The following is a 23,135-nucleotide window of genomic DNA, read 5'->3' on the forward strand; positions in this document are numbered from 1 at the left end:
TGTCCGAGTATTCATTACACCCTCACTGTACCTGCCTTATGAAAAGTTAATTCAGTTGGCGTCATCACTGATCAGTTCTTGTTATGAACTGAATTAACTTGTCGTTTCAGCTGGTTTATTGGTTTCACTGGGCTACGTCCCAAAACGCACCCTATTCCCTAGTGCACTACTGAGTACACCACTACTACCCTATAGGCCCTGGTCTAAAGTAGTGCACTATATAGGGAATAGGGTGCCATTTGGGATACAGTCCTGGTCTACTGGTCACTGATATTACAGTGTGCATCTGTATGTCAGTCTAACTGTGATGTTCTCTTCCTCACTAGGAACACACCCCCTGGGCATAGAGGTTCACATCTCATCTCATCCCCACCTTAACTCTACTGACCTCCCCCCACCTCCCTCCTGCATCCCTCCTTAACTCTACAGACCTCCTCCTCCTCCCCCCCCACCTCCATCCTGCATCTCTCCTTAACTCTACTGACCCCCCCATCCCTCCTTAACTCTACCTGTGAGAAGAACGCTAGTGGGCGGGCCCACTGTTTGATTCCGTTACCCACTACTTAACACCTGTGAAACACCGACCAATCACCATGCAGACGTCATCGCTCCGCCGCCAGGTGAAGAACATGGTCAACCAATACTCAGAGGCAGAGATCAAGGTTTGTTGTTGTGCTCATTGTTTTTTGCTGTTTAACATGTTTATGGTTACCTGTATATATTGTAAAGCTTCTTTGGGTCTGAGAAACGCGCCATCATATATCATTCTTATATATTCTACTTTATATTTGATCTTAGGCCGGGATTCAAATCCATCGTGCTTTTGTTGGTGCTTTTAAAAGCAATGTTTGCGGAGACTGCATTCACAGTGAACGCTGCATATGGCGGGCTCATTCGGAAATTACTTTTTAAATGGCGCATAGCTGACAAAATGAGATCAGCCTGAATGATATTTTATCAAACTAAATATGTATTAATAATATTATTTTAAGGTCCGCGAGGCGACCTCCAACGACCCGTGGGGTCCCCCCTCCTCTCTGATGTCAGAGATCGCTGACCTGACCTTCAACGTGGTTGCGTTCACTGAAGTCATGGGCATGATCTGGAAACGCCTCAATGACAGCGGGAAGAACTGGAGACACGTCTACAAGGTCAACATTCACCTGTTCTTCCTGGCTTCGGAAACTAACTGTTTTCTCAATGATATTTACTACATACAATTGTTAGTGTTCCTTCATTCTTTAAATATCCTGTTCCTGTGTATTTCGTAAAACATTTTAATCATCATATTCTGGTTTTATTGTTTAACGCTTTGCTTTGTCTTTTTATCTACTGTTAGATTTGAACGGTGTCTGTTTGAAATGTGTATAAGTGAAGTGTATTATTATTTTATTACTAGGCCCTGACGCTACTCGACTACCTGATCAAAACGGGCTCGGAACGCGTGGCGCAGCAGTGCAGGGAGAACGTCTACACCATACAGGTTAGATCGACGGTTCGAATCCCAAGTCAGTTTCTCAGGGGGTTGGGTTGAAACCAAAAAAACAATCTGCAAAAAAAGTATAATAAATGATATTTTACATTTTACATTTTAGTCATTTAGCAGACGCTCTTATCCAGAGCGACTTACAGTTAGTGAATACATATTTTTTTATACTGGCCCCCCGTGGGAATCGAACCCACAACCCTGGCGTTGCAAATGCCATGCTCTATCAACTGAGCTACATCCCTGCCGGCCATTCCCTCCCCTACCCTGGACGACGCTGGGCCAATTGTGCGCCGCCCATGAGTCTCCCGGTCGCGGCCGGCTGCGACAGAGCCTGGATTCGAACCAGGATCTCTAGTGGCACAGTTAGCACTGCGATGCAGTGCCTTAGACCACTGCGCCACTCAGGAGTTAGTATCTTCTTCCTCCTCTTCCTCTTCCTCCTCTTCCTCTTCCTCCTCTTCCTCCTCTAGACCCTACGGGACTTCCAGTTCACAGACCGAGATGGCAGGGATCAGGGGGTCAACGTTAGGGAGAAGGCCAAGCAGATGGTGGCCCTGATGAGGGATGAGGAGAGGCTGAAGCAGGTATGACATGGCACCAGTATTCTGTTTGTTTGGTTTCGTACAGTGTGTACAGTGGGGAGAACAAGTATTTGATACACTGCCGATTTTGCAGGTTTTCCTACTTACAAAGCATGTAGAGGTCTGTAATTTTTTATCATAGGTACACTTCAACTGTGAGAGACGGAATCTAAAACAAAAATCCAGAAAATCACATTGTATGATTTTTAAGTAATTCATTTGCATTTTATTGCATGACATAAGTATTTGATCACCTACCAACCAGTAAGAATTCCGGCTCTCACAGACCTGTTAGTTTTTCTTTAAGAAGCCCTCCTGTTCTCCACTCATTACCTGTATTACGTGCACCTGTTTAAACTCATTACCTGTATAAAAGACACCTGTCCACACACTCAATCAAACAGACTCCAACCTCTCCACAATGGCCAAGACCAGAGAGCTGTGTAAGGACATCAGGGATACAATTGTAGACCTGCACAAGGCTGGGATGGGCTACAGGACAATAGGCAAGCAGCTTGGTGAGAAGGCAACAACTGTTGGCGCAATTATTAGAAAATGGAAGTTCAAGATGACGGTCAATCACCCTCGGTCTGGGGCTCCATGCAAGATCTCACCTCGTGGGGCATCAATGATCATGAGGAAAGTGAGGGATCAGCCCAGAACTACACGGCAGGACCTGGTCAATGACCTGAAGAGAGCTGGGACCACAGTCTCAAAGAAAACCATTAGTAACACACTACGCCGTCATGGATTAAAATCCTGCAGCGCACGCAAGGTCCCCCTGCTCAAGCCAGCGCATGTCCAGGCCCGTCTGAAGTTTGCCAATGACCATCTGGATGATCCAGAGGAGGAATGGGAGAAGGTCATGTGGTCTGATGAGACAAAAATTGAGCTTTTTGGTCTAAACCACTCGCGGTGTTTGGAGGAAGAAGGAGGATGAGTACAACCCCAAGAACACCATCCCAACCGTGAAGCATGGAGGTGGAAACATCATTCTTTCGGGATGCTTTTCTGCAAAGGGGACAGGACGACTGCACCGTATTGAGGGGAGGATGGATGGGGCCATGTATTGCGAGATCTTGGCCAACAACCTCCTTCCCTCAGTAAGAGCATTGAAGATGGGTCATGGCTGGGTCTTCCAGCATGACAACGACCCGAAACACACAGCCAGGGCAACTAAGGAGTGGCTCCGTAAGAAGCATCTCAAGGTCCTGGAGTGGCCTAGCCAGTCTCCAGACCTGAACCCAATAGAAAATCTTTGGAGGGAGCTGAAAGTCCGTATTGCCCAGCGACAGCCCCGAAACCTGAAGGATCTGGAGAAGGTCTTTATGGAGGAGTGGGCCAAAATCCCTGCTGCAGTGTGTGCAAATCTGGTCAAGACCTACAGGAAACGTATGATCTCTGTAATTGCAAACAAAGGTTTCTGTACCAAATATTAAGTTCTGCTTTTCTGATGTATCAAATACTTATGTCATGCAATAAAATGCAAATTAATAACTTAAAAATCATACAATGTGATTTTCTGGATTTTTAGATTCCGTCTCTCACAGTTGAAGTGTACTTATGATAAAAATTACAGACCTCTACATGCTTTGTAAGTAGGAAAACCTGCAAAATCAGCAGTGTATCAAATACTTGTTCTCCCCACTGTATGTCTGCTTCTGTTTGACATGAAGGGGTGGCTTCCCAGACACAGATTAAGCCTAGTCCTGGACTTCTGTTTGACATGAGGGGGTGGTTTCCCAGACACAGATTAAGCCTAGTCCTAGACTTCTGTTTGACATGAAGGGGTGGTTTCCCAGACACAGATTAAGCCTAGTCCTAGACTTCTGTTTGACATGAAGGGGTGGTTTCCCAGACACAGATTAAGCCTAGTCCTGGACTTCTGTTTGACATGAAGGGGTGGCTTCCCAGACACAGATTAAGCCTAGTCCTGGACTTCTGTTTGACATGAGGGGGTGGTTTCCCAGACACAGATTAAGCCTAGTCCTGGACTTCTGTTTGACATGAAGGGGTGGTTTCCCAGACACAGATTAAGCCTAGTCCTGGACTTCTGTTTGACATGAAGGGGTGGTTTCCCAGACACAGATTAAGCCTAGTCCTGGACTTCTGTTTGACATGAAGGGGTGGTTTCCCAGACACAGATTAAGCCTAGTCCTAGACTTCTGTTTGACATGAAGGGGTGGCTTCCCAGACACAGATTAAGCCTAGTCCTGGACTTCTGTTTGACATGAAGGGGTGGCTTCCCAGACACAGATTAAGCCTAGTCCTAGACTTCTGTTTGACATGAAGGGGTGGCTTCCCAGACACAGATTAAGCCTAGTCCTATACTTAAACAAATGGAGATTCTCCATTGATCTGTTTTTTTTTGTCCCGGACTAGGCTTAATCTGTGTCCAGGAAACCGGCCCCTAATGTCCCCATCAGTGATTAATAAAATACCTATCTAAATACCTAGCTATCTATTTCTCTAGGAGAGGACCCTGGCCCAGAAGACCAAGGAGAGGATGGCTGGAGCAGCCGCAGGGTCAGGGATGGGCTCTGGCTCTCTGCCTCCACCGTACCCAGGCCGCCGCACCAGCCAGCCCAGCATGACTGCTCTCTACGGGGATGACTTCAGCCGGTCCAGGGAGTCCAATTCCTCTTTCAATTGTGAGTAGTACCACGCAACTGGGATATGCTGTCGCGCACACGCACGCAGAATCGCGTTATTGGAAACGAAGGCTGTTCTGAGGGTCAGGCCTGATTGCGGATAGATACGTTCGAGTCGCATCAAGGATGATTTTCGCATTTTAGCTAACCCTAACCCTTTTCCTAACCTTAACCTGATTCTCATAAAGCTTTACTACGCAGTCTACGGAGACACAAGATGCAGAGTTGCAACGTCGTTTTTCGTCACAAAAGGGGCAGCTCCTTGTAATACGCTCTGGCATTCGACATACGTTTTTAACTTCCTTAAAATTGAGACTCGCCGTATCATTCCTTCCGCAGCCGTGGGGGCAGTGTTGTCGCTTGGTTCCTTGATCTGATCTATAGGATATATAGGCTATTCATCAAAGTAGCCTATTTTTCATTGATAACCAAATATAATGTCAGCAACTGTTCAAACAGTAAACCAAACAACATGAATCCACCCCAAAAAGGTATTTGGTTTAGAAGTAATAACTAGTGATTCCAGGCTATTGTGAAATGGTAGAACCTGCTGTAGCCAGCTAACTAGAAACGTGCTTTTTTCTCTGTGACCAAAACATGATGACATTCTATTTTTAGCTGATATGGGAATTAATACACAAGTGGCATATCAAACTGGGATAATGTTTTAGATTACACTGGCAAGTATACAAATATTTACCTGGGCATATTTTGTCATTATAAATCGGATTATTTCACATGGAGAAGTGGGAAGCTAAAAAGGCTAGCTAGCTTGCTATATTTTTAGCCAGGCTAAAGCCAGCTAGCCAAGCTGCCAGCTAGCTACAACTAGCATGTAAGGCGACTCTTCCTTGCTTTCACAAATTAAATTACAAAAATAAAAACACTTTGCTATTGCCCCCGTGTGAATAGTGAGGATATCATGTTACCAAAACGTGTCCGCTGCTCCAAAAATTCAACTCCACCCATGCGCACACACGTAGATCAACGGAGTGAAGCTTGTAGTAACCTTAACCTGCTACGTTAATTCTCCTAACCTGCTACGTTAATTATCCTATCCTGCTACGTTAATTCTCCTAACCTGCTACATTGATTCTCCTAACCTGCTACGTTAATTATCCTAACCTGCTCAGTTAATTTTCCTAACCTGCTGCCTTAATTCTCCTAACCTGCTACGTTAATTCTCCTAACCTGCTACATTAGTTTTCCTAACCCGCTACGTTAATTCTCCTAACCTGCTGCATTAATTCTCCTAACCTGCTATGTTGATTCTCCTAACCTGCTACGTTGATTCTCCTAACCTGCTACGTTAATTCTCCTAACCTGCTACATTAATTCTCCTAACCTGCTATGTTAATTCTCCTAACCTGCTACATTCATTCTCTTAACCTGCTGCATTAATTCTCCTAAACTGCAACGTTAATTTTTCTAACCTGCTGCCTAAGTACTCCTAACCTGCTACGAAAAGTCACTTCTGCTGTACTCTAGTCAAAACCAGCAGGCCTGCCCGCAGAACAGTGTGTGTTTCCAATACACTAATAAAATACCTTAATAAAGGCCACTATGGAAAACGCTGTGATAGCGTGTGCATGCAAAATACTATGTTTATCAATAAAACAATTAAACCACTTCTACAAAAGTACTTGTGCAACCAATGCAATAACACGTATGGCAGTACGGAATAATACTACATATGATAAACAATACGCAAAGCAGTATTGGCAACTCTAACATTAAAGAATATTATGACATATGGCTGAGATTTATCAAAGTAACATGAAGTAATTAGTGGTAATTAATTACCTATTGTTACACAGCATGTAAAATCCCCTGCAACTTACATTTCAATGCACGCACAACATTCAGACATTCGTGTTACTGTCGACAATAAAAAGTCCTCAGAAACATGTGTCTTCTCCCTTCGACAACGATAACACTCTGACCTGAGTGGGCGGGTGCAGTGTCCAGATGCGCATTTCTAAGCGCTCTGATTGGTTAGGAATTGCATATGTGTTATTTCATAGTTTCGATGTCTTCACTATTATTCTACAATGTAAAAAATTGTCAAAATAAAGAAAAACCCTTGAATGAGTAGGTGTGTCCAAACTTTTGACTGGTACTGTATACACAGTGCATTCGGGAAATAATATACATTATTTAAGTGGCCAGTGTTCAATTACTATGTACATAGGGCAGCAGTTACTAAGATACCGGGTGGTAGCCGACCAGTGACAGTATATTACAGTTTGATTGATAGCAGGGACACATTTTAAAAGGCCAAACATGTTCCTGAAGCATTGAAGAGGCACTGGAATACATAATGGAGCCAGAATGTAATGAAGGCTTGAATGCCTAAAACCTTGATAAGATTAGCCATTCCATTCCATTCTTCACAGAGCATCCATGTTGAGAGATGTGGTCTGGCTCTGCTCAGGTCTGCACTGGCTGCGAAGGTACAGCTAGTCAGTACGTAGTGAGTTTGCTATCAAATTCTCCATGTTAGTATTATCCGACAGGAAACAACCTAGTGTGTTTAAAGCCCAACCAAATTCAGATTGCTTTATTGGCACGAAATACAATTTGTAGATATTGCCAAAGTGCTATAGTGGTACAGCCTTTCAGTAAATACAATGCTATGAGGATATTGAAATCCAGTTAATTTCCAGTAATAATAATAATCATGTTTACAGGTACAACACTACTGCTGTTGTATTGGGGAATCTTCGGTTGATAAATGTAATTAAATGAAAATAAGATTATAAAAAGACAAAGAAAGAATGTCTAATAAATAAATAACAACATGTACATGATGATGGTTCCATTATGTATTACTGTCAGTTATATACAATGTCAATACTATAGGGAATTAATGGTCATGGGATGTCCCTCAGGCTATGGCAATCATATACATATCTGGCAGTAATATTTGTGGTTTCTCCCTCACCCAGAATAATTCCCAGCTTTATGTGATTAGTAAATGCACAGAAGTTGGGAATTGATTGAGATATTTTCTTGGAAAAAAAAGATGATCTTATTTGGGAGTATTTCTCACAGTAGAGGAAAAAGTGCATCTCTGTCTCTACCTCCCCTGTCGTGCAGCAACCCCTAACCTCTTCCTTCTTACTCATGGGGATTTGGGGTGGAATGTTTTGGCTCCTCCTGTTCTTATCTTGTGACCATGACATATAGTAGATGATTCTGGAACACATAGATGGCGTATTCGTACGCTCAGTAAGAACTCCCTGTTCTTATCTTATCAACGTGTCAGTCAGTGTCTGTGTCTGTGTGTGTCATCAGAAAAAAGGGACTAAACGTTCAGTTACTCGGGGCTCCAGAGATACAGATAGCACGTCACGTCAGCGGTATCTAGATTCATTGTAGAGATGGCTGGTTGTGTTCATAGAAATATAATCTATAGAACGGGCCTCTCCATTCATGTCAATGACGGCATAAGAGATTCTGTTTCTATGGTTGTATACCGTTGGGTCATTGTCCCTCATAGGCCCTATTCAATTAGGGGCTATTGTCCTGTTGGTCCATGAAACAGGCAGCTGGACATAAGGACCTGGACAGGTCCCAATGAATGACTACGTCCCAAACGGTACTCTGTTCCCATAGGGCTCTGGTCAAAAGTAGTGCACTGTATAGGGAATAGAGTACCATTTGGGAAACAACCAATGTCTCCGTCTATTGTCTCATCCTGGTTATTAACCCATTCCTACATAAAGTGTTTGTTAGTTTTGGTTACGCTATCCAAGTGTGTGAGATGCTCTCTATATCTGCATTCCTACCATTCACCTGTTCTCTTTCACTCCAGCTGAACAGCAACCACAAAGAATGGGACGCGCACACACTCACTCACTCACTCACTCTCTCTACCTTTTCCCCCTGTCTCATCATGGTTCTGTGTATACATGGTTGTGCTGTGGTAGCCATGTTTAGCTAGCTGGGACTGGGGATCATGTATTATGCGTCAGCAGCAATTGTTCCAGTTCTAGGGTGATGGCAGCAGACATGCGACAAAGCCCAGGGGCCCTCTCTCTGACTCTCACTACCTCTGGCCCGGGGGGTTTTAGTACCACTGCATGGTGGCTGTGGGTCATCTCTCTGACTCTCACTACCTCTGGCCTGGGGGGTTTTAGTATCACTGCATGGTAGCTGTGGGTCATCTCTCTGACTCTCACTACCTCTGGCCCGGGGGGTTTTAGTATCACTGCATGGTAGCTGTGGGTCATCTCTCTGACTCTCACTACCTCTGGCCCGGGGGGTTTTAGTATCACTGCATGGTAGCTGTGGGTCATCTCTCTGACTCTCACTACCTCTGGCCTGGGGGGTTTTAGTACCACTGCATGGTAGCTGTGGGTCCTCTCTCTGACTCTCACTACCTCTGGCCTGGGGGGTTTTAGTACCACTGCATGGTAGCTGTGGGTCATCTCTCTGACTCTCACTACCTCTGGCCTGGGGGGTTTTAGTATCACTGCATGGTGGCTGTGGGTCATCTCTCTGACTCTCACTACCTCTGGCCTGGGGGGTTTTAGTATCACTGCATGGTGGCTGTGGGTCATCTCTCTGACTCTCACTACCTCTGGCCCGGGGGGTTTTAGTATCACTGCATGGTAGCTGTGGGTCATCTCTCTGACTCTCACTACCTCTGGCCCGGGGGGTTTTAGTACCACTGCATGGTGGCTGTGTTTGCCTGTTCATTAAATTAGTACAAAACATATTATTAGAATAAACATACACTGAGTGTACAAAACATTAAGGACACCTGCTATTTCAATGACATAAACTGACCAGGTGAATCCAGGTGAAAGCTATGATCCCTTATTGATATAACTTGTTAAATCCAATCAGTGTAGATGAAGGGGAGGAGACAGGTTGAAGAAGGATTTTTAAGCCTTGAGACATGGATTGTGTATGTGTGCCATTCAGAGGGTGAACGGGCAAGACAAAATATTTAAGTGCCTTTTGAACGGTTTGTGTCAAGCACATTCTAGATTTTACATTTATTATATTATAGCCATCAAAATTTGACTAAGGCCACCGATTTGAGTTGACCACATTGTATTTGAGTTGACCACATTGTATTTGAGTTGACCACATTGTATTTGAGTTGACCACATTGTATTTGGGTTGACCACATTGTATTTGGGTTGACCACATTGTATTTGAGTTGACCACATTGTATTTGAGTTGACCACATTGTATTTGAGTTGACCACATTGAATTTGAGTTGACCACATTGTATTTGAGTTGAACACATTGTACACTACCAGTCAAAGGTTTGGACACACCTACTCATTCAAGGGTTTTACTTTATTTTCTACATTGTAGAATAATAGTGAAGACATTGAAACTATGGAATAACACGTATGGAATCATGTAGTAACCAAAAAAGTGTTAAACAAATGAAAATATATTTTATATTTCAGATTCTTCAAATAGCCACCCTTTACCTTGATGACAGCTTTGCACACTCTTGTCATTCTCTCAACCAGCTTCATGAGGTAGTCACCTGGAATGCATTTCAATTAACAGGTGTGCCTTCTTAAAAGTTAATTTGTGGAATTTCTTTTATGGCAAGATAGGCTCAAATAAGCAAAGAGAAATGACAGTCCATCATTACTTTAAGACATGAAGGTCAGTCAATACGGAACATTTCAAGAACTTCTAAAGTTTCTTAAAGTGCAGTTGCAAAAACCATCAAGCGCTATGATGAAACTGGCTCTCATGAGGACCGCCACAGGAATGGAAGACCCAGAGTTACCTCTGCTGCAGAGGATAAGTTAATTAGTGTTACCAGCCTCAGAAATTTCAGCCCAAATAAATGCTTCACAGAGTTCAAGTAACAGACACATCTCAACATCAACTGTTTAGAGGAGACTGTGTGAATCAGGCCTTCATGTTTGAATTGCTGCAAAGAAACCACTACTAAAGGACACCAATAAGAAGAAGAGACCTGCTTGGGCCAAGAAACACGAGCAATGGACATTAGGCTGGTGGAAATGTGTCCTTTGGTCTGGAGTCAAAATTGGAGATTTTTGGTTCCAACCGCCGTGTCTTTGTAAGATGCGGTGTGGGTGAATGGATGATCTGGGATGAGTCGGACCGCAGAGTGAAGGAAAAGCAGCCAATAAGTGCTTAGCATATGTGGGAACTCCTTCAAGACTGTTGGAAAAGCATTCCAGTTGAAGCCGGTTGAGACAATGCCAAGAGTGTGCAAAGCTGTCATCAAGGCAAAGGGTGGCTATTTGAAGAATTTCAAATATAAAATATATTTTGATTTGTTTAACACTTTTTTGGTTACTACATGATTCCATATGTGTTATTTCATTGTTTTCTACAATGTAGAAAATATGACAAAAAAAATAAAAACCCTGGAATGAGTAGGTGTGTCCAAACTTTTGACTGGTACTGTATATGTTAAGGTACAATAGGGTGTGTGTAGTAATACGATGTGATAGTGTGTTGTAGTAATACTACGATTGGAACATGACACAGTAGTAAGATAGAAGGATGCAGTATTATGATACAGTAGAATGTGGTGGATGATACAGTTGTTAATACAGTAGTATTATGATACAGTAGGATGTGGTGGAGTTGTTAATACAGTAGTATTATGATACAGTAGGATGTGGTGGAGTTGTTAATACAGTAGTATTATGATACAGTAGGATGTGGTGGAGTTGTTAGATAGTACAGTAGGATTCTGATACAGTAGGATGTGGTGGAGTTGTTAGATAGGACAGTAGTATTGTACTGAGACCACAGCCAGTTGCCTGTGTGTTATGTGTGTGATCTGGTATCTATAGTGTGTGTAGGGTGTGTGGTCTGGTATCTATAGTGTGTGTAGGGTGTGTGATCTGGTATCTATAGTGTGTGTAGGGTGTGTGTGATCTGGTATCTATAGTGTGTGTAGGGTGTGTGATCTGGTATCTATAGTGTGTGTAGGGTGTGTGATCTGGTATCTATAGTGTGTGTAGGGTGTGTGATCTGGTATCTATAGTGTGTGTAGGGTGTGTGATCTGGTATCTATAGTGTGTGTAGGGTGTGTGATCTGGTATCTATAGTGTGTGTAGGGTGTGTGTGATCTGGTATCTATAGTGTGTGTAGGGTGTGTGATCTGGTATCTATAGTGTGTGTAGGGTGTGTGTGGTCTGGTATCTATAGTGTGTGTAGGGTGTGTGATCTGGTATCTATAGTGAGTGTAGGGTGTGTGATCTGGTATCTATAGTGTGTGTAGGGTGTGTGATCTGGTATCTATAGTGTGTGTAGGGTGTGTGGATCTGGTATCTATAGTGTGTGTAGGGTGTGTGATCTGGTATCTATAGTGTGTGTAGGGTGTGTGATCTGGTATCTATAGTGTGTGTAGGGTGTGTGATCTGGTATCTATAGTGTGTGTAGGGTGTGTGTGATCTGGTATATATAGTGTGTGTAGGGTGTGTGATCTGGTATCTATAGTGTGTGTAGGGTGTGTGTGATCTGGTATCTATAGTGTGTGTAGGGTGTGTGATCTGGTATCTATAGTGTGTGTAGGGTGTTTGATCTGGTATCTATAGTGTGTGTAGGGTGTGTGATCTGGTATCTATAGTGTGTGTAGGGTGTGTGTGATCTGGTATCTATAGTGTGTGTAGGGTGTGTGTGATCTGGTATCTATAGTGTGTGTAGGGTGTGTGGGAAGCTATGTAGCATGAGCATAGTTTCAGTTAGTCACACTGTGTTAACGTTATACTTCTGGTGTCTGTGCATGTTTGATTTTCCCACAGACACACACACACGCACGAACACACACCAGAGTTTTTTCTGTGTCAAAATGGGGCTTAGGTGATGGGCGTGGTGGGAGCGTGGCTGTGGGGGCGTGGCCATGGGCGTGGTGGGAGCTTGGCCATGGGCGTGGTGGGAGCTTGGCCATGGGCGTGGTGGGGGCTTGGCCATGGGCGTGGTGGGAGCTTGGCCATGGGCGTGGTGGGAGCTTGGCCATGGGCGTGGTGGGAGCTTGGCCATGGGCGTGGTGGGAGCTTGGCCATGGGCGTGGTGGGGGCGTGGCCATGGGCGTGGTGGGGGCTTGGCCATGGGCGTGGTGGGGGCTTGGCCATGGGCGTGGTGGGAGCGTGGCCATGGGCGTGGTGGGAGCTTGGCCATGGGCGTGGTGGGAGCGTGGCCATGGGCGTGGTGGGAGCTTGGCCATGGGCGTGGTGGGGGCGTGGCCATGGGCGTGGTGGGAGCTTGGCCATGGGCGTGGTGGGGGGCGTGGCCATGGGCGTGGTGGGGGCGTGGCCATGGGCGTGGTGGGAGCTTGGCCATGGGCGTGGTGGGGGCGTGGCCATGGGCGTGGTGGGGGCTTGGCCATGGGCGTGGTGGGAGCGTGGCCGTGGGGGCGTGGCCATGGGCGTGGTGGGGGCTTGGCCATGGGCGTGGTGGGAGCGTGGCTGTGGGGGCGTGGCCATGGGCGTGGTGGGGAGCTTGGCCATGGGCGTGGTGGGAGCTTGGCCATGGGCGTGGTTGGGGCGTGGCCATGGGCGTGGTGGGGGCTTGGCCATGGGTGTGGTTGGGGCGTGGCCATGGACGTGGTGGGAGCTTGGCCATGGGCGTGGTGGGGGCGTGGCCACGGGCGTGGTGGGGGCGTGGCCATGGGCGTGGTGGAGACGTGGCCATGGGCGTGGTGGGGGCTTATGCTATCTGAGTGACTCAAACATTATAACAAAATCATTGGGGGCCCCATGCCATCACAAATATACTCCTGAATGCATCATTTGTAAAATGTGTTATTCTCCCTGACTTTCTAGTTGTTCTTTTGGTGATTGTTATTTAAAAATGATATGTCCATTATCTTTTCTACATATTTTAGATCTGGTTTTAGTCTTTAGTTTTTTACATCCTGAAAATTATGTTTAAACAAAATAGTCAAAAGTTTGGACACACCTACTCATTCAAGGATGTTTCTTTATTTTTACTATTTTCTACATTGTAGAATAATAGTGAAGACATCAAAACTATAAAATAACACATATGGAATCATGTAGTAACCAAAAAAGTGATTCTTCAAATAGCCACCCTTTGCCTTGATGACAGCTTTGACACCTTAGGGATGGTGCCAGGTTTCCTCCTTTCCTCACATACAGTACTGTATGGATCAGAACCAGTCCCAGCGGTCCAGGTGAATGGTTGTTACAACAGGGACAGGGGAAAGTAGTCCACAGCGGACAGGAATTAGATCAAATATTTCATATTGTTTAAATACAATTACAGTACAAACAATATCATACAATTCAATTTTCTCACTGTGAAACAATTACTAGGGTTGATAATTCTTCATACTTTGGAGAATGCTTCTTGTAATTACTGTGAAATGATTCAGACTACATCCAGATTGACACTCTGGCCTGTTTTCTGCCCCATTTCAACACCGTTACAGAAGGACAGTTGAGGTCGGAGGACATACTGTGTGTCCTGGCTTGATGATCTTTGAGTCTGTCTGTCTGTCCTGTCTGTCCTGTCTTGTCCTGTCTTGTCCTGTCCTGTCTTGTCCTGTCTTGTCTGTCGTTGAGGGTTTAGACGGACCTGATGGATGTGCTGGGGCTGGGTGGTTTGGTGGGGGTCAGAGGGTTGGCCTGGCACTGTGGCATTCCTGTCCCTTCCCAGACAGACCTGGGTTCAAATACGATTTGAAATCATTTCAAAAATACTTTGGCTGTGCTTGATTGAGCTTGTCTGTCTTAATGGAACCATAGAATAACCGTGCAGACTCTACCCATCTGGCACCCCAGGCAGGCTAAAGCGAACACTTAAAAGTATTTGAGAAGATTTGAAATAGTATTTGAACCCAGGTCTGGTCCCAGCCGGCCCAGCCAGAGTACATTCCAGCCCAGGCGGGCTACATTGAGAGGCAGCGTACTGGAAGTGATTGGGGTTCAGCAGAGAGAGACTACGTCCCAAATCACACCATATTGCCTTTATATGGGCTCTGGTGAAAAGTAGTGCACTACGTAGGGAATAGGGTGCCATTTGGGACGTATATAGAGTACTGTATGGAAGAAAAAAATAAATAATGCACTCACTAACTGTATGTCGCTCTGGATAAGAGCATCTGCTAACTGACTAAAATGTAAATGTAAAGTCTCCCTACACAGCCCCCCCCACTCCCCTTCCCTTCCCTTACAGCCTAGAGAAAGGTAAAGTTAAAAATTAAATAAGTTTGCTAATATGCGTGATTGTTGATGGGACAATTGATAGCTACAACATTTAAAGTAGTAGTATTAGTTTTAAGGGTAATATTTTAAAAAAATAACTGTGGTGCACATTAATAAATGTATCTTTCAATTTATCGTTATCGTGATAATTTAGTCAAGTTATCGCCCACCCCAAACCTTTGTATGTGTGCCCTCCTCTCCCCTAAACCTGCTGGCATGTCTAGGAACCGACCCAGAGGATTTGGGGAAATGGCACACTACAGACTCCCTCAACCTCCTCTACCCCCTCTACCTCTACCTCCTCCTCTACTTCCTCTACCTCCTCCTTTACCCCCTCTACCTCCCCCTCTACCTCTACCTCCCCCTCTACCTCCTCCCATCTACCTCCCCTCCCCCTCTCCCCCTCTCCCCTACCTCCTCCACTGCTCCACACAAGCCACCATTGTTCCTAGTGCAGGCAGGCAGAGAGCAGCAGTTATGCTTGTCCCAAATGGCACCCTATTTCCTATATAGTGCACTACTTTAGACCAGAGCCCTATATAGAGAATAGGTTGCCATTTGGGGCGCGGCCTTGCAGACCAAGGCAGAGCATGCCATGCCAACACAGCACAGCCCTGCTGGAATAACACAACACACACTGGTTGACTTAACATGCAAACCCAGTGCCAGCTCCCTCTACTAAAACTCTGCTCTTAAAATCACAGACTAAAATGACTGCTTTCTCTCTCTCTCTCCTCCCTCCCTCTGTCCTCCTCTTCCTCCTCCCAGCCACCTCTTCCTCCCCTCGCCGTGCCGCATCAGACATGGAGCAGGCCCGCCCCCAGACCAGCGGGGAGGAGGAGCTACAACTGCAGCTGGCTCTGGCCATGAGCCGAGAGGAAAGTGAAAAGGTGATACACACACATACGCTCATGGGTATGCATATGCACACACACACACACACACACACACACACACACACACCTCATGGGTATGCACACACACACACACACACACACACACACACACGCTCATGGGTATGCATACACACACACACGCTTGCACAGTACGCGCGCACACACACACACTGAACAAGAGGCACTGATACTCTGACTAAATGCAGTGTGAGAATGTTGTGAATGTGGCTGCCTCCCTCCCACTCATACGCACTCTCCTGCAGAGCTCAACCCCTCCCTCCCACTCATACGCACTCTCCTGCAGAGCTCCCCCCCCGTCCCCCCGTCTCTCTCTCCCTCTCTCTCTGTCCTCTAAGTGTCATCCATTTCACTGAGCCTTTAATAGAAACCAATATCATCCCTCTCTCCTTGTGATGCGATCTATAACACAGATCTGGCCAATCAAAGACACTGATACTCAGAGTTGGCCGCCGATCTGGCCAATTACAGAGAGCGATGCTGCAGAGAATGATCCGCCGGCAGCTGTGCTGAGTGAATGAGTGACTTGACTGGACAAGATGGAGCCATTCGTCCACTGTTAGCTAGCCTGGTATTGATCCACTGTTAGCTAGCCTGGTATTGATCCACTGTTAGCTAGCCTGGTATTGATGGCACTGAATGGCCTTTGTGTCTCTGTATTACTGTATTGTTAGATGGTGCATACTGCATACTGTACTGAGGCCTGGGACTAAAACGCACACAAAAACTCTTAGATCCTTTTATAAAACACACAAACTCTTAGCTCCTTTTGTAAAACACACACTAACTAATCATTGACTAACATTATAAAGCTGAATTTCCAGTTGTTAGTCCAACTCCTAACACAGCGCTGTTCAACTACTGGCCGTCGAGAGACAAATTATTTCAGGTTCTCTTTTCTACCTGTTAATTCATCAATTCATGTCATTTATTGACCAGAGTCCACTCACCGGGTGTCCCTGATCCCTGGTTAGAAAGAATAAAAACCAGAAGTGTTTTGACTGCAGTTAGTCCTACTAATAACATGCCCCCCTTTAACACTCCAGCCTGCTCCCCCGGTGGACATTGATGAACAGACCCAGCTCCAGATCGCTATGAGCCTCAGCGAGGAGGAAGCTCAGAAGGTACTGCTGAGATGTAGGGAGTCATTCCCTCTAGCCTCTGCATCCTCAACCCTAACTAGGATTGCAAAAATCCAGAAACATTCCCAAAATTCCCAGGTTTCTCTCCCTCTATATTCCCTCCTGATTCTGGGAATCCTTCAACTGGGATTTCTAGGAAACTAGGGAATTTCAGGAAAGTTACCTGAATTTTGCAATGCTAAACCTAACCAAACCATTTTACCTCCTGCTGCTATACTGAAGCAAGCTCTCACTCTCTCTCTCGCTCTCTCTCTTAGACCTGTGGGTAAATGAACTTTGACCCTGGTTCCTGAACAGCCAAGCAGCTTGTTGTGCTGCACCTTTTCCCTCGTCACAGATTGGATAAGGCTCATCCTTCTGTTTCCACTAACCAATAGCACCATCTCCCTCTCTCTTTAGACCAATGGTATGAGATCCCGCCCTCTGACCCCTTCTGGTGTACACGCCAATCCCTATCTTGGGGAGGGGCAAAGAGACTTCATCCTTTGTCCTGATTGGTTGTCTGTGAACACTCATAATTCTATAGGTCCTAGAGTGGCTTGCCTTCCGTGCAATGTATCAACAATGGTGGCGTTCCAGGCCGTCTTTTATCAACAACGGTGGCGTTCCAGGTAGTCTTTTATCAACAACGGTGGCGTTCCAGGTCGTCTTTTATCAACAATGGTGGCGTTCCAGGCCGTCTTTTATCAACAATGGTGGCGTTCCAGGTAGCCTTTTATCAACAACGGTGGCGTTCCAGGTAGTCTTTTATCAACAACGGTGGCATTCCAGGTAGTCTTTTATCAACAATGGTGGCGTTCCAGGCCGTCTTTTATCAACAATGGTGGCGTTCCAGGTAGCCTTTTATCAACAACGGTGGCGTTCCAGGTAGTCTTTTATCAACAACGGTGGCGTTCCAGGTAGTCTTTTATCAACAACGGTGGCGTTCCAGGTCGTCTTTTATCAACAACGGTGGTCTCAGCAACCACATGGTGTGATACAGCGTTGTTCTGAGATTCGTGGTGCGTCTGTAAAAAAAACCTAAAAGACAACCTTGAAATGCACCAATGTGAATATCATGGCATTGTTAGGAAGTGTGTTTTTTTTATTTGTCCACCAACGACTGATCTGTATTTCCCTCCTCCTCCACATACCCATTTGGCTCCCTTCTAGCCGGCCCCGCCTCCTCCGGTTGCCTTGGATATGGATGAAGAGACACAGCTCCGGATCGCCCTGAGCCTGAGCAAAGAGGAGCACCAGCAGGTAGCGCCCCCTGGCCCTGGGTGTCACTGGCCAAGACCCACATGGCACCCTACACACTACCTAGTGCACTGCGTGATAGTGCACTGCGTGATAGTGGCCTGGTGGAACCAGCCTGATCCCCCTGCCAGCTCACATTCTGGTGTAGTGAAACAGAAACGTGAGTGAGTGAGTGCAGCGGTCAGACTGCTTGACCAGGCCAGCCACAAAGGTTTCAGGTCCAAAGTAGTGCACTACACAGGGATGAGGTTTGGCCCACTGAGAGGGGAATGGGGGAGCATGTTCTCTCCCCCTAAGCCCCTGTGTTTTGTGTCTTGTGTCTAACCCCTTCTGGTCCTTCAGCTCAGCACTGCTCAACACCTCTCTTTCTTTCCTTCCTTCCTCCTGTCTGGCTGCTCATCCCCCCATCCTCAATGTTTTACTCTCTAGACTGGGAACTCACTCTGCTTCTCTAGACTGGGAACTCACTCTGCTTCTCTAGACTGGGAACTCACTCTGCTTCTCTAGACTGGGAACTCACTCTGCTTCTCTAGACTGGGAACTCACTCTGCTTCTCTAGACTGGGAACTCACTCTGCTTCAATAGACTGGGAACTCACTCTGCTTCTCTAGACTGGGAACAAACTCTGCTTCTCTAGACTGGGAACTCACTCTGCTTCAATAGACTGGGAACTCACTCTGCTTCTCTAGACTTGGAACTCACTCTGCTTCTCTAGACTTGGAACTCACTCTGCTTCTCTAGACTTGGAACTCACTCTGCTTCTCTAGACTGCGAACTCACTCTGCTTCAATAGACTGGGAACTCACTCTGCTTCTCTAGACTGGGAACTCACTCTGCTTCTCTAGACTGGGAACTCACTCTGCTTCTCTAGACTGGGAACTCACTCTGCTTCTCTAGACTGGGAACTCACTCTGCTTCAATAGACTGGGAACTCACTCTGCTTCTCTAGACTGGGAACTCACTCTGCTTCTCTAGACTGGGAACTCACTCTGCTTCAATAGACTGGGAACTCACTCTGCTTCTCTAGACTTGGAACTCACTCTGCTTCTCTAGACTTGGAACTCACTCTGCTTCTCTAGACTTGGAACTCACTCTGCTTCTCTAGACTGGGAACTCACTCTGCTTCAATAGACTGGGAACTCACTCTGCTTCTCTAGACTGGGAACTCACTCTGCTTCAATAGACTGGGAACTCACTCTGCTTCAATAGACTGGGAACTCACTCTGCTTCTCTAGACTGGGAACTCACTCTGCTTCTCTAGACTGGGAACTCACTCTGCTTCTCTAGACTGGGAACTCACTCTGCTTCTCTAGACTGGGAACTCACTCTGCTTCAATAGACTGGGAACTCACTCTGCTTCTCTAGACTTGGAACTCACTCTGCTTCTCTAGACTTGGAACTCACTCTGCTTCTCTAGACTGGGAACTCACTCTGCTTCTCTAGACTGGGAACTCACTCTGCTTCTCTAGACTGGGAACTCACTCTGCTTCAATAGACTGGGAACTCACTCTGCTTCTCTAGACTGGGAACTCACTCTGCTTCAATAGACTGGGGAACTCACTCTGCTTCTCTAGACTGGGAACTCACTCTGCTTCAATAGACTGGGAACTCACTCTGCTTCAATAGACTGGGAACTCACTCTGCTTCTCTAGACTTGGAACTCACTCTGCTTCTCTAGACTTGGAACTCACTCTGCTTCTCTAGACTGGGAACTCACTCTGCTTCTCTAGACTGGGAACTCACTCTGCTTCTCTAGACTGGGAACTCACTCTGCTTCTCTAGACTGGGAACTCACTCTGCTTCTCTAGACTGGGAACTCACTCTGCTTCAATAGACTGGGAACTCACTCTGCTTCTCTAGACTGGGAACAAACTCTGCTTCTCTAGACTGGGAACTCACTCTGCTTCAATAGACTGGGAACTCACTCTGCTTCTCTAGACTTGGAACTCACTCTGCTTCTCTAGACTTGGAACTCACTCTGCTTCTCTAGACTTGGAACTCACTCTGCTTCTCTAGACTGCGAACTCACTCTGCTTCAATAGACTGGGAACTCACTCTGCTTCTCTAGACTGGGAACTCACTCTGCTTCTCTAGACTGGGAACTCACTCTGCTTCTCTAGACTGGGAACTCACTCTGCTTCTCTAGACTGGGAACTCACTCTGCTTCAATAGACTGGGAACTCACTCTGCTTCTCTAGACTGGGAACTCACTCTGCTTCTCTAGACTGGGAACTCACTCTGCTTCAATAGACTGGGAACTCACTCTGCTTCTCTAGACTTGGAACTCACTCTGCTTCTCTAGACTTGGAACTCACTCTGCTTCTCTAGACTGGGAACTCACTCTGCTTCTCTAGACTGGGAACTCACTCTGCTTCAATAGACTGGGAACTCACTCTGCTTCTCTAGACTGGGAACTCACTCTGCTTCAATAGACTGGGAACTCACTCTGCTTCAATAGACTGGGAACTCACTCTGCTTCTCTAGACTGGGAACTCACTCTGCTTCTCTAGACTGGGAACTCACTCTGCTTCTCTAGACTGGGAACTCACTCTGCTTCTCTAGACTGGGAACTCACTCTGCTTCAATAGACTGGGAACTCACTCTGCTTCTCTAGACTTGGAACTCACTCTGCTTCTCTAGACTTGGAACTCACTCTGCTTCTCTAGACTGGGAACTCACTCTGCTTCTCTAGACTGGGAACTCACTCTGCTTCTCTAGACTGGGAACTCACTCTGCTTCAATAGACTGGGAACTCACTCTGCTTCTCTAGACTGGGAACTCACTCTGCTTCAATAGACTGGGAACTCACTCTGCTTCTCTAGACTGGGAACTCACTCTGCTTCAATAGACTGGGAACTCACTCTGCTTCAATAGACTGGGAACTCACTCTGCTTCTCTAGACTTGGAACTCACTCTGCTTCTCTAGACTTGGAACTCACTCTGCTTCTCTAGACTTGGAACTCACTCTGCTTCTCTAGACTGGGAACTCACTCTGCTTCTCTAGACTGGGAACTCACTCTGCTTCTCTAGACTGGGAACTCACTCTGCTTCTCTTGCTCCACTGGCTTTCTCTCTCTCTCTCTCTCTCTCTCTCTCTCTCTCTCTCTCTCTCTCTCTCTCTCTCTCTCTCTCTCTCTCTCTCTCTCTCTCTCTCTCTCTCTCTCTCTCTCTCTCTCTCTCTCTCTCTCTCTCTCTCTCTCTCTCTCTCTCTCTCTCTCTCTCTCTCTCTCTCTCTCTCTCTCTCTCTCTCTCTCTCTCTCTCTCTCTCTCTCTCTCTCTGCCAGGGTGGCACAATGGAAGCAGTTACTCACTGAGTGACATGCTTGACTGCTCTCCTCTCTGACCGGAGTAGACTCTCTGTCTCCGTCTGTCTCTCTGATGCCTTTTCCTTCTCACATGTATTGTCCAGCTTCTAGACATGTGTTGTTGTTGTGTGACCATGCATGTGTTGTGTGTATGTCTGACTATGTGTGAGTCAGTATATGAAGTCAGTGCATGGAGTCAGTACATGGAGTCAGTATGTGAGAATCAGTGATGCCGTTCCTACTCGCATGTCATGTCCAGTTTGTAGACGTGTTGTTGCTGTGGTTCAGTAGTCTGTGTTGTCTAACCATGCATTTCTGTTATTGTGACTGTTTCTCTGAGTTAGTACTGTGACTGTTTCTCTGAGTTAGTACTGTGACTGTTTCTCTGAGTTAGTACTGTGACTGTTTCTCTGAGTTAGTACTGTGACAGTTTCTCTGAGTTAGTACTGTGACTGTGTGTAAAGACTGTCTACGTCCCAAATGGCACCCTATATAGTGCACTACTTTAGACCAGAGGCCTATTCCCTATATAGTGCACTACTTTTCACCAGAGTCAAAGCACTACATTTGTTCCTTATGTAGTGCCCTATGGGTCCTGGTCCCATAGTGCAGTATATATCAAAATAGAGTGCCAGTTGGGAGCCAGCCAGCCAGTGTGGGTGTGTGTGTTAGAATCAGTGAGCTTGTCTCCGAGCCCTTTCATGCCCTAACAGCGTCTGTGTGTGTTGCCAGGAGCAACGGAGTCGCCAAGGAGACGAGTCGTTGCTCCAGAAAGCTCTGGAGGAGAGCAAACGGGAGGCGGCCTCTGGTGGAATTGGGGTAGGAACAGTTAACACACCGTACTACTCTATGTAACCTAGAGTATATAATGTATATCCTATAACGCCTATGACTATCCTATAACTCCTATGACTATCCTATAACGCCTATGACTATCCACCTATCCTATAACTCCTATGACTATCCTATAACTCCTATGACTATCCACCTATCCTATAACGCCTATGACTATCCACCTATCCTATAACGGCTATGACTATCCTATAACGCCTATGACTATCCACCTATCCTATAACTTCTATGACTATCCTATAACTCCTATGACTATCCACCTATCCTATAACGCCTATGACTATCCACCTATCCTATAATGCCTATGACTATCCTATAACTCCTATGACTATCCACCTATCCTAACTCATATGACTATCCTATAACTCCTGACTATTCTCCTATGACTATCCTATAACTCATATGACTATCCACCTATCCTCTAACTATCCACCTATCCTATAACTCCTACGACTATCCTATAACTCCTATGACTATCCTATAACTCATATGACTATCCTCCTATCCTATAACTCCTACGACTATCCTATAACTCCTATGACTATCCTATAACTCATGACTATCCTACTATCCTATAACTCCTATGACTATCCTAACTCCTATGACTATCCTATAACTCCTATGACTATCCACCTATCCTAACTCATATGACTATCCTATAACTCCTGACTATTCTCCTATGACTATCCTATAACTCATATGACTATCCACCTATCCTCTAACTATCCACCTATCCTATAACTCCTACGACTATCCTATAACTCCTATGACT

The 23,135-nt window shown here is 45.8% G+C and overlaps 1 protein-coding gene across 1 annotated transcript in view; it reads left to right on the forward strand.

The window, feature by feature from the left end:
* The first annotated feature begins 490 nt into the window (after positions 1–490).
* The window catches only part of LOC121551488 (epsin-3), a 34,113-nt gene continuing 11,468 nt past the window's right edge, over positions 491–23,135 (forward strand). Inside the window, exons 1-8 of the mRNA XM_045210710.1 lie at positions 491–662; positions 993–1,151; positions 1,400–1,483; positions 1,960–2,073; positions 4,544–4,721; positions 15,680–15,801; positions 18,120–18,209; positions 22,244–22,330. Of these exons, the coding sequence (XP_045066645.1) occupies positions 594–662; positions 993–1,151; positions 1,400–1,483; positions 1,960–2,073; positions 4,544–4,721; positions 15,680–15,801; positions 18,120–18,209; positions 22,244–22,330 (903 nt within the window). The 5' untranslated portion in view covers positions 491–593. The remainder of the gene's footprint in view (positions 663–992; positions 1,152–1,399; positions 1,484–1,959; positions 2,074–4,543; positions 4,722–15,679; positions 15,802–18,119; positions 18,210–22,243; positions 22,331–23,135) is intronic.

The sequence above is a fragment of the Coregonus clupeaformis genome, chromosome 35 (genome assembly GCF_020615455.1).
Source record: "Coregonus clupeaformis isolate EN_2021a chromosome 35, ASM2061545v1, whole genome shotgun sequence".
Taxonomy (NCBI): Eukaryota; Metazoa; Chordata; class Actinopteri; order Salmoniformes; family Salmonidae; genus Coregonus; species Coregonus clupeaformis.